This window comes from Paramisgurnus dabryanus, chromosome 17 (genome assembly GCF_030506205.2).
Source record: "Paramisgurnus dabryanus chromosome 17, PD_genome_1.1, whole genome shotgun sequence".
NCBI classification, from domain to species: domain Eukaryota; kingdom Metazoa; phylum Chordata; class Actinopteri; order Cypriniformes; family Cobitidae; genus Paramisgurnus; species Paramisgurnus dabryanus.
This window is the reverse complement of record NC_133353.1, coordinates 19199305-19217381: the sequence shown is the minus strand read 5'-3', so window position 1 is coordinate 19217381 and position 18077 is coordinate 19199305. Positions and strand designations below refer to the sequence as shown.

Here is an 18077-nt window from a genome sequence, read left to right as displayed (position 1 = left end):
GTCAATGGGATTTTTGGGGTGGTTTTTCGCCCCCCTTTCGGAAATCCTGCACCCGATCGCTTATAAAAGTCATAGCACACCTCTCCTCAATAAACCGGTCAATTTGAGCCCTCATTCATGTGTCTACGACAAACCGTGCGGGACGAGTTACGCGCCGAAAAAGTGTGCAGACATAAGAATAAAATATAACTAGATAGGTACATTTCCTGAAGAAAATGTGAGTGGTGCTTGCCGTGGCAAGTTTCGTGGGACAATTTATGATTATTCTCCAAGCCAAAAGTCAAACGATCCAACCCCCGTGTCTCTACGATGTTCTGATGCGGAGATATAAGGCTTTGTTTACTCTGTTGCTAGGGTACTGTATTTGGTTGCTAGGGAAAAAAATGGCATCCACTAGTGATTACCCTCCGAGTCACGAGTCAAACGGTCCAACCCCCGTGTCTCTACGATGTTCTGATGCGGAGATATAAGGCTTTGTTTACTCTGTTGCTAGGGTACTGTATTTGGTTGCTAGGGGCGTGGCTTGGGAGTGGCCAATGATGTGCCCAGTGATTACACTCCGAGTCACAAGTAAAACGGTCCAACCCCCGTGTCTCTACGATGTTCTGATGTAGAGATATAAGGCTTTGTTTACTCTGTTGCTAGGGTACTGTATTTGGTTGCTAGGGGCGTGGCTTGGGAGTGGCCAATGATGTGCCCAGTGATTACACTCCGAGTCACAAGTAAAACGGTCCAAACCCCGTGTCTCTACGATGTTCTGATGCGGAGATATAAGGCTTTGTTTATTCGGTTGCTAGGGTGCTCAAATTTGGTTGCTAAGGGCGTGGCTTGGGAGTGGCCAATGATGTGCCCAATTGTTACACCCCTAGTCACAAGTAAAACGGTCCAACCCCCGTGTCTCTACGATGTTCTGATGCCGAGATATAACTGTTTGTATTTTATGTTGCTAGGGTGCTCAAAAGTGGTTGCTAGGGGCGTGGCTTAGTAAGTCTGTAAGGATCCTGAGAGACTGATTGGATGCCTGAGTAAAATGAGCCCACCCCCATGTCTCTATGACACTGTGGTGCAAAGATATCCATCCGGGCATTTTATAATGGCAGTCTATGGTATAGGTTGCTAGGTGCCCAAAATGGTTGCTATGGTAACCTTACACCCCATTGTGGGGTACGTCCTGACAGAGTCTAGCACCCTTTTCAAATTTAGTAACCCACATGTTTCTATGAAATCCTGGCTCGGACCTATGACCCGTCAAAATTTTTGCAATGGTAAGTCTATGGGATTTTGCCCCATTGACTTTTCATTGGGACACTTTTGGGCACCTCTTACACCCCAGGGGTACAACTTACACCCCATTGTGATCTATGTTTTTACAGAGCCTACCACCCTCTTCAAATGTTGTAACCCACATGTTTCTACAAAATCCACGAGCGGAGCTATGACCCATCAAAGTTGGGCCCAATGTTAAGTCAATGGGATTTTTGGGGTGGTTTTTCGCCCCCCTTTCGGAAATCCTGCACCCGATCCCTTATAAAAGTCATAGCACACCTCTCCTCAATAATCCGGTCGATTTGAGCCCTAATTTATGGGTCTACGACAAACCGTGTGGGACGAGTTACGCGCCGAAAAAGTGTGCAGACATAAGAATAATAAGATATAATAATAATAATAAGTATGAGCAATAATAATAGTGATGCCTTGCATAAATGCAAGCACCACTAATAATAAGTATGAGCAATAATAATAGTGATGCCTTGCATAAATGCAAGCACCACTAATAATAATAAGTATGCAAGATAGTAATAGTGATGCCTTGCATAAATGCAAGCACCACTAATAAGTATGAGCAATAATAATAGTGATGCCTTGCATAAATGCAAACACCACTAATAATAAGTATGAGCAATAGTAATAGTGATGCCTTGCATAAATGCAAGCACCACTAATAATATATAATAAGTATGAGCAATAGTAATAGTGATGCCTTGCATAAATGCAAGCACCACTAATAATAAGTTTAAAAGCAATAACAATATGTTGGCTTTTTCAAGCCAACATAATAATAATAATAATAATAATAAGTTTAATAGCAATAACAATATATTGGCTTTTTTCAAAGCCAACATAATAAGATATAAGTTTAAAAGCAATAACAATATGTTGGCTTTTTCAAGCCAACATAATAAGTATGCAAGATAGTAATAGTGATGCTTTGCATAAATGCAAGCACCACTAATTATAATATCCCTGAGCAATAGTAATAGTGATGCTTTGCATAAATGCAAGCACCACTAATAAGTATGGGGAATAATAATAGTGATGCCTTGCATAAATGCAAGCACCACTAATAATAATAATAAGTATGCAAGATAGTAATAGTGATGCTTTGCATAAATGCAAGCACCACTAATAATATCCCTGAGCAATAGTAATAGTGATGCTTTGCATAAATGCAAGCACCACTAATAAGCTTAGATACAATAACAGTATGTTGGCTTTGTCAAGCCAACATAATAATAAGCTTAGATCGAAGAACAGTATGTTGGCTTTGTCAAGCCAACATAATAAGTTTAGATACAACAACAGTATGTTGGCTTTGTCAAGCCAACATAATAATAATAATTTTTGGAATAGTAATAGTGATGCCTTGCATAAATGCAAGCACCACTAATAATTATAATAAGTATGAGCAATAATAATAGTGATGCCTTGCATAAATGCAAGCACCACTAATAATAATTTTTGCAATAGTAATAGTGATGCCTTGCATAAATGCAAGCACCACTAATAATAATAAGTATGCAAGATAGTAATAGTGATGCTTTGCATAAATGCAAGCACCACTAATAATAATAATAATAATAAGTATGAGCAATAATAATAGTGATGCCTTGCATAAATGCAAGCACCACTAATAATAAGTATGAGCAATAATAATAGTGATGCCTTGCATAAATGCAAGCACCACTAATAATAATAATAATAAGTATGCAAGATAGTAATAGTGATGCTTTGCATAAATGCAAGCACCACTAATAAAACTAGATAGGTACATTTCCTGAAGAAAATGTGAAGTGGTGCTTGCCATGGCAAATTTCGAGTGACAATTTATGATTGTACTCCAAGTCAAAAGTAAAATGTTCCAACCCCCGTGTCTCTACGATGTTCTGATGCAGAGATATAAGGCTTTGTTTATTTGGTTGCTAGGGTACTGAATATCCCTGAGGAATAGTAATAGTGATGCCTTGCATAAATGCAAGCACCACTAATAATAAGTTTAAAAGCAATAACAATATGTTGGCTTTTTCAAGCCAACATAATAAAATATAAGTTTAAGAGCAATAACAATATGTTGGCTTTTTCAAGCCAACATAATAATAAGCTTAGATTGAAGAACAGTATGTTGGCTTTGTCAAGCCAACATAATAATAATATCCCTGAGGAATAGTAATAGTGATGCCTTGCATAAATACAAGCACCACTAATAAGTATGAGCAATAATAATAGTGATGCCTTGCATAAATGCAAGCACCACTAATAATAAGTATGCAAGATAATAATAGTGATGCCTTGCATAAATGCAAGCACCACTAATAAGTATGAGCAATAGTAATAATGATGCCTTGCATAAATGCAAGCACCACTAATAATAATAATATCCCTGAGCAATAATAATAGTGATGCTTTCATAAATGCAAGCACCACTAATAATAATAATAATAATATCCCTGAGCAATAATAATAGTGATGCTTTGCATAAATGCAAGCACCACAAATAATAATTTGCAGAATAGTAATAGTGATGCCTTGCATAAATGCAAGCACCACTAATAATAATAATAAGCTTAGATCGAAGAACAGTATGTTGGCTTTGTCAAGCCAACATAATAATTGTGTTGTTTTTCACTTGTATTGAAATTGTTATTTTTTTATTAAAACCTTTAAAACCCGTTTTCTTTTAGTCATGGAAGTAAAAAAGCAGGCTTGAAATTGCTTTAAATGTATGGCTATCCAATATCATCAAAAAATAATTTACAAGCATGTAAGATAAGGTTTGTACTCTAAAAATACTTTATTTGTAACAAACAGGAGATAAAGAATTTACAAACGGCTCTATGCGCGTTTCAGCACTTTGGACAGCGTTTTTTTTTAGCAAAGAGTTATTTTTTAAGCATGCCTTAAAAATGTTTCTCATCTCACCATATCCGCAGGTACAGAGTCATCATATAATAAATCTGTGAGGTAGCATTTAAAAAAACATTTAAAAACAGATGCATTTGTTTAAAGCAAAGCATTTATTTACTTACCAGGCTGCAGGTGAAGCAACTCTTTGCGCCTTCTAACGTCTCATAATTAGTCCTCATTTATGTCCAAGAGATTCAATAATAATCTTTTACATTCAATCCTTTAATCTTTCATATTTAAAAGCATTTTTGTGCTGCTGCGCATTCATGTACTTTGTGATAAGCAAACCCGCGTTGTCCTCCCGTTTATAGGCGCATACTAATGCGCTCTTTAAATAACATAAAACAAATTGCGCCATTGACTTTACACTTTAGACCAGGTTTTTGTTGGTCAATGGCGTAGTCTATTTTAGTTGCCTCAAAATAGCAACGCGCCAACAATGCGCCTGAACACACCTCATTTTCAGACCAGAACGCCCATTGACGCAAAAGGGGGCGCAAATGCATTTGCTATTTAAACAACGCGGCGCTAAACGTGAAAATTAGGGTGGAAACTATCGAAAGACACTTGCGTCGCGCATTGCGCTGCATTGCGCCGGGTGTAAGATAGAGCCCTATATTTTCTACATAGGGTTGCAAATAATTATTATTTTCATAATAGATTAATCACATGATTATATGTAGAGGTGTACTTTGAAAAAAGTGCAAAAATCACACATTGAGTTTTACTAATATAATCTTTTTGATTTTGATGTTTTAATCCTTACATAAAATAGTTTGTGCAGTTTTAAAATAGTATAACATCTTTAAATGTGAAAATATAAATAAACCAAAAGTATTGAGCTTTGGGGACGTGCTGGTGATGAAATTTTGTCACAGTTTAGTCTGAGAAAAGTTTCTAAAAAAGACTTTTAGTCTTTAACTTTAGACCTTGATGAGTATTAACATTATTCGTTATTAACAAAACAAAAAAGCTACAGTATATGACTCTGATATACATGCATTGTTACAGAAATAGATCTGAATAAACAAAAGACCTGAATTTTCTCCTTACCTGTATCTTTAAACAGATACTTAGTTTGTGGTTTATTGCCATACAAACGTAATTATAATAAAGGAAAAGTTATAACATTTATTAACAAACGCTCTTTTGTGCTTCTGTCAATCGTCACGCTGTCGTGACAAGACTCTCGCTGCCCTGGGCTGTGTGCCACAACTCGCCTTGCTTTGAAAGTTGCCCTGTTTAAAAGTGCCTGATTTAATAAGTGTGCAGCTTGCGTTAAAAGTGCCTGACTTTATGAGATCACAGCTCGTGCTGTATGAAGAAGCACCTGACTTCATGAGCGCCCTGCCCCCGCTGTATGAAGAAGAAGCATCTGTCATAAGCTCACAACTCGCACTGTATAAAGCAGATGCGGGTTTGCAGTCCAGAATGGTGGTTGTGCGGGAGCATGTGATGTCATTGATAATGAAATTTGCTGACAACTATTTTTATAATTGATTATTATTGATTTTATATTAATTAGTTGTTTCAGCCCTAGCTGTATGCTCATTGTATGTTAGGGAAACATTTTTCATTATGCTGTCACTCACTCTCTGCCTGCACTGAATGAATCCTCATCTTTCTTCATAACTTTCAAAGAAACAGATAAATCTCTGTTATATGCTTATACTGTATATGTTGGAGGGAAATGCGATCACATCATGTTGTCAAAGATGAGTGAACCCTCATCTTTTATTGAAACATTTAGAGAAACAGACTGGATAAAGTGCCATAGGCTTTATTATTTCATAACACAGACCAGAAAAGCATGAAAACAATGTGGATTAAACAAAACACAATTACTTGAAAAAGTATTTTACATAAATGTGTGTAAAATAAAGTAATATAACTTGAAATTGTTGTACTGGTGGTAAGCTGCAAACACAGCCGGTGCAAACACAGCCGGTGTAAAAGCAAAATGTGAAACTCGGGTGCACTAATATTGTACTTTACTGGACACGACTGCAGTTATCCCTCTTCCTATTCCACTTCAGGTCTGCACTAATACTACACTTTATGTTATGGAATTAATATACTTATGTTATAATGCTGTTGTTTTGAAGAAAACCAGAAAATATGCAATAATTATCAAGTAATTCACATGACATACCATTGTATGTCAAGTACTTGGTGGTTCTGGCCTGGAAATGAAAACTGAATGGCAGAGAAAATGATCCTGCATGTAACCTGATAAATCAAGCTGTACAACATGTTGTTAAAGTGTTTTTGTCTTTCTCTCAGTGTAGTTGTTGTAAGCTGTTGGAAAATAGAATACTATGGAAGTAAATGGGGCTCGTGAACAATTTAGTTACAAACATTCCTCAAAATATCTTCATTCATGTTCATTAGAACAAAATTTTTTTGTTTTTTTTTGTTTGTAACAACATGAAAGCGAGTAAATGACAGAACTTTTGGTGAATGTGACCCACATACTAGTCATTAATTAACTGAGCGTTTTTCAATTTAGTTGAATAGATATTATGACATTTTATTTTAAATACATTTATTTTGTGTAAAAATGTTATTATTTAGGAGGTTCTTGTTATTAAAGCATGGTTGATAATAAATGGCAAATGTTGACCAATTACATTAGCATGCACACAATGGTTGCATGTTTTTGTTTTGTAAAAATATCTTGGTAATTTCTTATTAGAATTTTTTCATTAAAGATGTCTTCAAATATATGTGTTTTTCTGTCTCAGGACACTTCATTGGATCCAGGCGAAGATGTGGTGCTTCTTTCAGTTAACTTTGAAGATGCTGAAGCCACACAGGTCTTCCCAAAACTCTACCTGTCTCCGAGCATTGAGCAGTGAGTGTTTCTATTATTATTTTCACAGTAATCTGATTTGTGATAGTAAAGACCTTTCACAGTTTACTTGAATGTTTTACCACATTTACTATTAAAACAGCATGTGGAAAGGCTTGCCTGTAGTCTGTATTTCACATGGCAAATATGAGATTTTCTATTTATTTGTTATTACAAAGGGCATTATGTTATTACGTTATTCTTCTATAAAAGCATTTTATTGGACAGTAAGCTAATGATTGGTCAGTTTTTACTAATGGGTCGTTATCCCATTTTCCTGGTACTAGGTTTTATTTTGAAAATGTCTATTTTAGCAAAATACAACTTGTGAATTAAAGGATAAAAGCTTGTATTGTACACTCTAAGAAAGGATGTGTTAATTTTTTTACACATTCTTTTGTGTTATCCTATTTAACACATTATGTGTCAATTCGTGTTGATTTTGTGTTCAAATAAATAAAAGGGACAACACAAGATTAAAACAACAGAAATTGTGTTTCAAAAATAACACTGAAATAGCACTGATCTAGTTAGGGACAACACATTAAATGTGTTCGTTTTAAGAGTGAAACATAATGTAATCTAAAGGTAAAGAAATTGTTAACCATCATATAATAATATGGTTTGAATTTATATTAAGAATCAAAAAGCATAGTGTTACTTTTGCCGTCATTAATACACTGCCAATATGAGAATTACTCACTTATGTCATGGTTTTTTATGTAAGAGATTCAAGGGCATGGTTCATGACACACCTTATCCAACCACAAACTTCGTAAAATGAAGCTTCTTCTGCTATTTACTTCCTTAAACCCTGAGGGAATTGAGAATCAGTGGTAAAACAATATACTGTTTACGCAAAGGACAAAAAGAGACATTATTAAAGGGTTCAGTTAGTGTGGAACTCATCATTTTACAGCCACTGTTTACAGTTTGTGCAGAAAATGTAAATATAAATGTATGTGCAACACAACTGATGAATATTTGATATAAAAGACAAAGAATATTTCTTTGTATGACCCTGAGTGCAACAGTCACCGCCCACCTTATAAAGTTATTTTTAGATTTTTTTATGAAACTTATCAGTTATTGAAATAAACTAAATGTCTTTAAACACAACATTTGATCAAAAAGAAGAAATGTAAAAATGCAAAATAATAGAAAACCCTTACAGATATCACCAATAGCAGATGCAAGAGTATAAAAAATTTTGAATTTTTATTTTCTTACTTAAAATAAAAGACTTTATTAAACACTTTAATTAAAATGTTCCTCAAATGTTTCAGTTTCCCAGAGCATGTGGTGAAACATCTGTAGAATATTGTGTATTTTTATAAAGTTTAATTTTATAATTCAGTAAAGTAATGAGTAATATCAGCCGTTAAAGCATACATGGATCTATGCTTTGAACTTTTACAATAATCAATAAATCATCCTGAAACTGATGATACTGATTCCAACATACTGTAATTTGGGACATACTAATGCTAATTTTGTATTCTTTGTATGCTGAATTTTATGCAATTTAGGATGAAGGGCAAGTTATAACTGCTTAACTCTTTCTCCACCATTGAAGAGTCAATTAAGAGAAAATGCTGCCCTGCCAATGTCAGGTTTTTACGACAATCCATATTTCCGCTGTTATCTACTAGGTGGGACTCTTACCCAGCTAATAAAACACATAATCTATGGTCATTAGATTTAGTGTCTTTACCTTAAGAAGATGACTTGTTGCAGTTTTAGTTTTGTTCTGTAGGCTAAACATGCACTTTTCTACCACAGTTCAACTTGTGTCACAAAGTGTCACAAGAGCATTTCAAGACCAGTGCTTACTAATCGCTCACTTTCACATCATATGCCATTCGGTCCGTGCAGCATTCATGAAGTCAAACACCTATGGGCTTATCAATACGTGCAATTGTCACCTACCACACAGGGATGGGAATTACAGTTACAAGTTAAAATAAATTACCCTTAGTGTAATCTGTCAGAATGACTATCAGATTCTGTCACTTATTTGGTTAATATGACCTCTGCTCCAGCATAGTTTGACAAGTTTAACACTTTATACAGAGCATCTTCAATAAGAAATTGTTAGACAGTCAGTTGGCTCGTTTTCAGGGTCCGAAATTAACACCCGCCAGCCGCCAAATGCCGGTAGATTTTCAGTTTGGCGACTAAATTCCAAAGGCTACCCGCCACCCTTGAAGGTAACTTGCGGTCTGCAGCTATCTGCTACATATAAGCTGATATGTGGCGACATTTACCGGGAGTTGAAACGAAAACTCACAGACGAAAAGGGGGATCAGTTAAATAAAACAAGAAAGTTTTGTGAGAAATGGAAAAATAAAGTTTCAAGAGGCTGGCTACAATATGATTCTGACGCTGTTGTGATGAGTTGTTTGGTGTGTCACCAGTATGCTTAAGATAAAAACAGAAACCACTAATTTGTCATTGGAAAAACAACGATGAAACTTGAGAACATTTGTGACCATGAATACAGCAAATGAAATTAATGTACATGTGATAAAAAAGGCTGTTTATTTTTCTGGCCGGTAAAAAATATGCTTGGCTGGTGGATTTTTTCATCTACCAGTGCCCGTGGCAGGTGAGCCAAAAAGTTAATTTCGGACCCTGCTCGTTTTACTGGAAGGCAGGACCTCTAAAGTAGCCGTATAGTGTTGCACTTCCCCCATTCATAGTAACAGAAGAAATCTACTGTATAGTCTTGGGTTACCCAAACATGTTCTTGTAATCAAAGCTATATAAAGTATGAAATAAGAAATAGAGATGCCCATTGCTAGGCTGCCCCTATTTCTTCCTGTCCTTTGTAGTAACTACTTTAGGACACTAAGATCACCTTACAGAAGAAATAAAGGAAACTTCAGTGTGCCCCCACAACAGACAAAACGCCAGCGTCTGGGTGCTTAATCATTTTGCTGTCTTCTTTCACTCTCTGTGCCATCCAATCAAATCAATATAGCATGAGAGATGAAAGCACAAGCCTGTTTTGTTTTCTCTCCAGCCATGTCAGCATCTGTCTGTCACAGCTACGCTTTCTCCACCCTGTTACATTAACTAGGGGTTGAATAATATGGAAACACACAGGGTTGACATTGCCTTCGCAAATGCATGTTAGCGACTCAGACTTGAGGAAATTATGAGAAGGGACAGCCAGGCAATTTTGTGTCTGTAAGGTTTTTTCTCAAAGAAGGAGCCAGAGGGATAAAACAATGCTGGGAATGTAGAAATAGGCCTTTTGAGGATAAACCTAAAATATGATAAGTGCTTGAACAGGTACACAGAGGTTTTTGATGCCCACATTTGTATGCAGTATCTGCACTTAATGCATGTTCACAAATACCACAATAGTACATCAGTGAAGAAAATTTTTATACAAAAAATAGGAAAAAGATTTTCAGTGTTTTGTGTGTGGATGATTGTTTATTAGACTTGTTATTTTACCTGCATCTGTATTGGGATTCTGTTGTGCAGATGGTATTTATTTGTGTTTGCGTGTCTGCCAGCACTGTTGGAATTTACATTAAAGGGTTAGTTCACCCAAAAATGACAATTTTATCATAAATCACTTACTCCTGTGTCGTTCTAAACCACCAAGTCTTCTGATTGTCTTCAGAACACATTTTTAGATATTTTTGGTGAAAACCGGGAGGCTTCGGTCTGTCGCATAGTTTGTTTCACAACTCTTTTCACCCAAAAAAGAATGAAAGACATTGCCAAAAAGGTCCATGTTCCATCAGTAGTTCAATAATAATATTATGAACCTATGAGAACACTTTTGTGCGCAAAGAAAACAAAACAAGCGGTTTAATTGAAAATCATAAAAATTGCTGCCCCTCAGTGGCATCCACAGACCTCCTCGGGGGCGGGGGCGGACGGACAAAAAAGGAAATATAAAAAATTATATATCAAATAACAATCAAATGTATTTTCTTTTACAAAATTTAAGTGCAATTAAGAGAAGACGCTTCCCTGCCAATCACAAGTGTTTATGGCATCCATATTTCCGCTATTATCTACTAGGTGGTGCTCTTACAAAACAATAAAGCATTCACTCTAGGGTTGTGCCGATAGACACAATAGTATCGTGTATCGACGATTGTCAGAGAAATCGCCAATAGCAGGCTTTTATGACAATAGTTGGCGATGATTATTATTATCATCATCATAGTTTCACATTAACATGCACATGCTTTTCCTTGCATGAGAGGGTTTGTGGGCTTCAGTTTGCCCGAGGGAGCTTTTAACCCATGCAGATTCCATCTCGCACGCTCCTGGACTTAATGCATGCGTCTTTTACTCTTGCTCGGATCACGCAGCATGGACTCCTTCTAGCACCTGGACTTGTAATGCGCATGACTCGGACTCTTCCTCGCACATGAGCTTGTTATACACACAGCTCTGACATTTCCTTGCACTAGAGAGGTTGACACGCAGGGGGTTAAAACCAGCGAGTGTTGTTCCCACTCCCTAGCACACAGGAATCAAAATTGTACACCTCCACAAGGCTGGAAAGGGCTACGGGAAATTGCCAAGCAGTTGGGGGAAAAAAGTTCCACTGTTGGAGCAATCATTAGAAAATGGAAGAAGCTAAACATGACTGTCAATCTCCCTCGGACTGGGGCTCCATGCAAGATTTCACCTTGTGGGTCTCAATGATCCTAAGAAAGGTGATAAATCGGCCCAAAACTACACGGGAGGAGCTAGTCAATTACCTGAAAAGAGCTGGGACCACTGTTTCCAAGGTAACTGTTGGTAATACACTAAGACGTCATGGTTTGAAATCATGCATGGCACGAAATGTTCCCCTGCTTAAACCAGCACATGTCCAGGCCCTTCTTAAGTTTGCCAATGACCATTTGGATGATCCAGAGGAGTGATGGGAGAAAGTCATGTGGTCAGATGAGACCAAAATAGAACTTTTTGGTCATAATTTCACTAAACGTGTCTGGAGGAAGAAGAATGATGAGTACCATCCCAAGAACACCATCCCTACTGTGAAGCATGGGGTGGTAGCATCATGCTTTGGGGTTGTTTTTCTGCACATGGGACAGGGCGACTGCACTGTATTAAGGAGAGGATGATCAGGGCCATGCATTGCGAGATTTTGGGGAACAACCTCCTTCCCTCAGTTAGAGCATTGAAGATGGGTTGAGGCTGGGTCTTCCAACATGACAATAACCCGAAGCATACAGCCAGGTTTACCAAGGAGCCTTCCAGTCTCCAGACCTAAACCCAATAGAAAATCTTTGGAGGGAGCCAGAAACCTGACTGATCTAGAGAAGATCTGTGTGGAGGAGTGGGCCAAAAGTGAAGCTTCCGTCACGAGTGAAGCTCCTGCTTTGCTCCTCAATCACCATCAGAGGGATGATGTTAATACCCAGTATTAACATTCATTTGGACTCCATTTCCCATAAGCCCACATACCTGGACTGATTGCGCTTGCACCTGAATATAAACGTCTCATTCATTCACACTCATTGCGAAGTCTTGTTTTGCCCTGGCATCATTACTGAGCGTTATTTCTGTCTGTTTATTCCGTGTCTACTTTGGAGAGTTTACTTACCTTGTGATTGTTTGCTGCCTGCCCTGATTATCTGCCTGTTTACTGACTACGAGATTACCTTGCCCTTACATGTGTGTTTGCCTGTACGACTACGCTTGACTTTTTGGAACTTTCTACCATCTCCTTACTGCCTCTCTGGAGTTCAGCCACAGTGATCTTTGGGTTCTTCTTTACCTCTCTCACTAAGGCTCTTCTCCCACGATTGCTCAGTTTGGCTGGACGGCCAGATCTAGGAAGAGTTCTGGTCATACCAAACTTCTTCTATTTAAGGATTATGGAGGCCACTGTGCTCTTAGGAACCTTGAGTGCTGCAGAAATTATTTTATTTTCCATGCCTTGCCACAATTCTGTCTCTGAGCTCCTTGGGCAGTTCCTTTGACCTCATGATTCTGATTTGCTATGCCATGCACTGTGAATGCAGGAAATCACATCCACCTAATCTAAAATTTCCTTGGAGTGGACCTTCAGCTATGTCTGCCTCACAGAATGTAACCAATATTGTCCATCTCAAGTAGGCTGCCCCTATCAATGGCTTTGGGCCTCCCCACAAACCACCAGAATGCAGGGTACAACATCAAATTAATTCCAATTCTCTAATATCTGAGCCACCAATTTGTGTGGCTGCGTGCGCGGCATAATTTTGATCACCCTTGACAAAATCTCACTCTAAGGTCTTTTGAGAAGTCGGCAGGTATGTATATATGTCGCACTGTACAACCCTGGAATGATTCTGAAATCGTGTTTTACTAATAAGTTAAGCATAACTTGCATGCTGTCACAACCTTTACAGTAGCAACATGTAGCGTAATTGTATATTTTCCATTTTAGCTTACCTGCTACTTGTGACGCTCGTGTAGCTAGTTTGAAGACTTGCAGCTCACTACTGCAAAATTATCTTTTTTGCATGATTTCTAAAAGGTGTTCCACATGTAAGCTAAATGCTTAACCAATACACAAAGGATGGGTGTCCATCCACTTGTGTGTCTGTGCCTTTGGTTTCGGTTTTAAAAACATGCAGGAATAAGAAATTAAAGTGCGGGACTTGATGTTAAAATAAGTATTAAGAGAGATCAAGTTTGGCACCTGATTGATGTTAAAAGAGTTATTAAAAGCAACAGGACTCAATCTTTCTTGCGCTGACTGACACATGCACACAAACGCTCGAGAGCCCAAGGCCGACACATATACTGTACACAGAATTACAGTTTTAAAAATATCTGTTTTGACAAGAGTTCACATGGATATTATCGAATTTGCTCATTCCAACTGGAGCAATGGAGAAAGAAAAGGGTCTTCTGAAAGGAAAATTCATATACAAAACAATTGCTAATGGTTTTATCAAAAAACAGGCTCTGTGCAAAGAAAGAGAAGTAATAGGAACCTGTGGTTTTTCTATTTTTTTTCATGCGTTTAATAGTTTTTAAGCTATCTTTGAAACTTGTCTATGTTCTTTATGCTCTATGTTGAGTATGGTTTTACTAATAATAAACATACATATGGGTAAAACATATTTGTCCACACCCATGTTGATTGGAGTAAAAACTTGAAAAGTGTTTAATTAAGGTAAATTTTGAACAGATAAAAATGTGAGATTAATTTCTGATTTATTTGCGACTTAACTCATGACAATCATGTGATTAATCTAGATTAAATATTTGAATCGGTTGACAGCCCTAATTATTTTTGTTAGTGGCAGTTGTATACATATACGCATATTGTTATTTATTATAATATTATAATAATAATCATAAATATTTACTATTACTGGGCAGCAGCACATTGCATTTTGTAATGCACGCCACTGATGGGAAGGTGGCTGGCTGGTCTCTGGTTCGGGAATGAGGATGGAGATGTCCTCCCCAGTGGAGCAGGTGGAAAAAGACAGTCCATTATTTTCCAGCACCCAGTCCATTAAAAAGCAGCGAAATTTCATCTGAGACCGTTTGATGACAGGCGTGCCTGATACAGCTTGCTCAGACTGGAGATTTAAAAACACAGAGCAAGCTGTCACGCCATATCCAAAAAAAGTCTTGGGTATGGTCTTCCAGCGAACAGTCCAGAGCTGGACGGCAGAGAGATACATGGGGAGAATTAAATTGAGAGAAAAAACGCAGCAAAGTAAATCCAACTTGTTGGTCAGTCCATCTGTCATGGTTGTGGTGGCGTGGAGACAGGAAAAGAAGATAAGGATATAAATAAACTTACTTTTACTAAAAGCTTAAACAAAAGGATAAAATAAAGAACACAACACTATACTTTAAGGGAACAGAAGTAAGGCAGTAGTATAAATACACAGAATTGATGAGGAACTAAACAAGACAAAGGTGAACAGAATAATCAAACAAATGAGGAACAGCTGAGGATGATAAAACATAATTAATTAATTGACACATGATGAGAAATCTATGAAAAACAACAAACAAGGGCAAGACTGCTACATCGACAGCATGGGAAAAATGCAAAAATATACTATTTTAATAGTGTATTGAAGTGTGAATGTGTGAATGAACCACTGGGATGATTTTTAGAATATTCCTTTTAACATACCACATTCCTATAGCTCACATCCAGGCTGGCACAGAAGTGTCTCCTTTAGCCAGCCAGTCATGTGGCTGTCCCTGCAATTCCGTCATAGAACCAGACAAAGAGTGAGTGGGCCTTGAAAAAGAAGAGCCAGAGAGGTTTTGCTCAACCTGCCCGAGTGAAATAAAAACCCTCCCAGGAATCTTTTTCTTGTACCATCTATCTTACACATCCAATGTTTAGACGGCGTATCGTTCTCTCCAAACATGCCTGCTTTTGCACTGATGGCTATTCTCGACTCCCACACAGGAGGCTCCTTCGGTATGCAATGGTGCGAGATTGACTCCTACACATTTGTCTATGGTTTAATGAAGCACTGAACACTTTTTTTTCCACTTTTTTATTCTTTCACTGCTTTTAGTTGTTGATTGCGTGTTTTCTGTTTAGAAGATGCCTGTTTATTTCTTCTGTTTCATGTTTTTGTGGAGTTTGTTAACATGATTTCTTATTTCTGTGTAAGTTTGTCTAGAAGTCAAAATCATTCACTGTCAAAATGAAAAAAGTTGTAATAAAAAGCTTAAATTATACATTTTTAAATAACTCCACAAAACATATATGAAATATTTTTTTATGAAAAACTGAAACTGGCCTTGGAGATATCAATAAATGCACTGCAGCTAAAGCCACGGGTCTGACCATGTTTGGTTTCAAATCTGAAGATGAAACCTCTTAAACTCTTAATGTTTTTTAAAACCATGTTATGTAAATCTATTTAGAGAAAACATCAAAAATGCTAAGCTAATGTTTGTTTATTCATATCTTACAGGCTTCCTTTAAATGTATTGTTCTATTGTTCCCTGTCAGGTACTCAAGACCTGTAATGTGAAAAGTCAGTGTAATCTCTCACAGTTCTAAGACCATTCTAAAAAGCAACAATTGGCCTGCATTATAGAGCACTTTGTATGTGTTATTTAGCGCAAAACCTTCAGGTGAACTATTCCTTAAAGGTACCCTTCCTCTGGCGTTTTTATTGTTTTAGACTGTTGTCTGAGGTCTACTCATGACGTTTGCATGGTTTTTACATCCAAAAACATCAAAAGCAATAAGTAATAGGGTATTTTGTACCCTGATTTTGAGGCTGGTTAGAGAAATGATCCGTTTTAATGGGCGGGCTGCATTGACTACTTGGAAGTAAACGCCCACTGCTATGATTGGATAACAGTTTTTCGTTCAAACTAACTTTCAATTTAATCTCATGTATAATCAGTTTAATGTTAAGTGAGTGTCTTAAGACACAGTGTCTTTCTTACATACGCATATTTTATCATAAACCCTTTTGACACACACACACGTGTGTCTTTTATCGTAAACCCACGCACAAAAACACAGACACAAACGTACACGTGTCTTTTATCGTAAACCCTCTCGATGTGCGTGTAGACACACACACACACACACACACACACACACACACACACACACACACACACTCTGGTTTCCATGTTTTGTGGGGACATTCCATAGACGTAATGCATTTTATACCATACAAACTGTATATTCTATTCCCCTTACCTGCCCCATTCCCTAACCCCAACCATCACAAAAACCTTTCTTGTACCTTAGATTTTCAATAAACATCATCTTGTTTGATTTATAAGCTTGTTTCCTCATGGGGACATCAAAATGTCCCCACAAGGTCACAAAAACACTGGTATTCCTATCTTTGTGGGGACAATTGGTCCCCACAACGTGATAATTACCAGGTACACACACACACACACACACACACACACACACACACGTCTTTTACATAAACCCTTCGACGCGTGTGTATCGAATGCACAAACACACACATGTGTTTTTGATCACATTCAATGGCCGCAACTGATAGTAACACATATCACACAACACAACAAGTGTTTTATTCACACAAATACGAGTGTCTATTATCATAAACCCTTTCAAAGCGTGTGCAGCATGAATTCGCGACCCTCGGAAGAGAAAACACCGGCCGCCGCAGTGACACATAGTACTAAAGTGTTTTACTCCCACAAACATGCGTGTCTTTTATCATAAACCCTTTCAAAGAGTGTGCAGCATGAATTCGCGTCCCTCGGAAGAGAAAACACCGGCCACCACAGTGACACATAGTACTAAAGTGTTTTACTCACACAAACACGCGTGTCTTTTATCATAAACCCTTTCAACGTATGTGCTGCATGAATTCGCGTCCCTCGGAAGAGAAAACACCGGCCGCCACAGTGACACATAGTACTAAAGCGTTTTACTCACATAAGCTGCGCCACCATTATGTCCGGATCCAATATTGATAGAGGAGCATTGCTTTTTAATCGCAGTCTCTCTTCAAATCCAGCGTTCTTCTGAACATCCAAACATGTAGCAACTGTTATGATTCCCTCGTTTAATAGGAATGATGTCTCTCGACGAAAAACAATGGCCTGAATACGGTACGGTTAACGTTTAGCCATCCTTGCAGTAACTTGTTATGAAAACTAACTCAACTACACGTAATATGTGGGCGCGGTCTCAAGTTGAAGAGCTCATGAATATTAATGACCTCGATCAGTTCCACGTCACACTGATAAGCTTTTCAAACTGACCTGATTTCTCAGCTTCTTTCTTTTCAGTGGCTAGAGCTGACAGAGGAGGTGGAAGTTAATTTTCACATTCACAACACAACACAAACACATATGGACCTAACACATATCAAAAAATACAAGTAAAAACGGTTTTATGTGGAAGGGCCTCTTTAAAAAGAGGGATGTAGCAAACGTATAATGTAATAACTAAGCATAATGTAAAAGCTGCACATAATGTAATAAGTATTACATTATTAATGTAATGAAATATTCATAATGTAATAATAATGTTTACATTGAAATGAAGTTTATGAACCTTAAAGATTAAAATGTC

The 18077-nt window shown here is 37.5% G+C and overlaps 1 protein-coding gene across 2 annotated transcripts in view; it reads left to right on the top strand.

Annotated features, from left to right (window-relative positions):
* babam2 (BRISC and BRCA1 A complex member 2) overlaps nt 1-18077 on the top strand; it is a 409020-nt gene that overhangs the window by 334168 nt on the left and 56775 nt on the right. For both annotated transcript variants that reach the window (XM_065288707.2, XM_065288706.2), the window contains one exon: nt 6927-7036. In XM_065288707.2, the coding sequence (XP_065144779.1) occupies nt 6927-7036 (110 nt within the window). The remainder of the gene's footprint in view (nt 1-6926; nt 7037-18077) is intronic.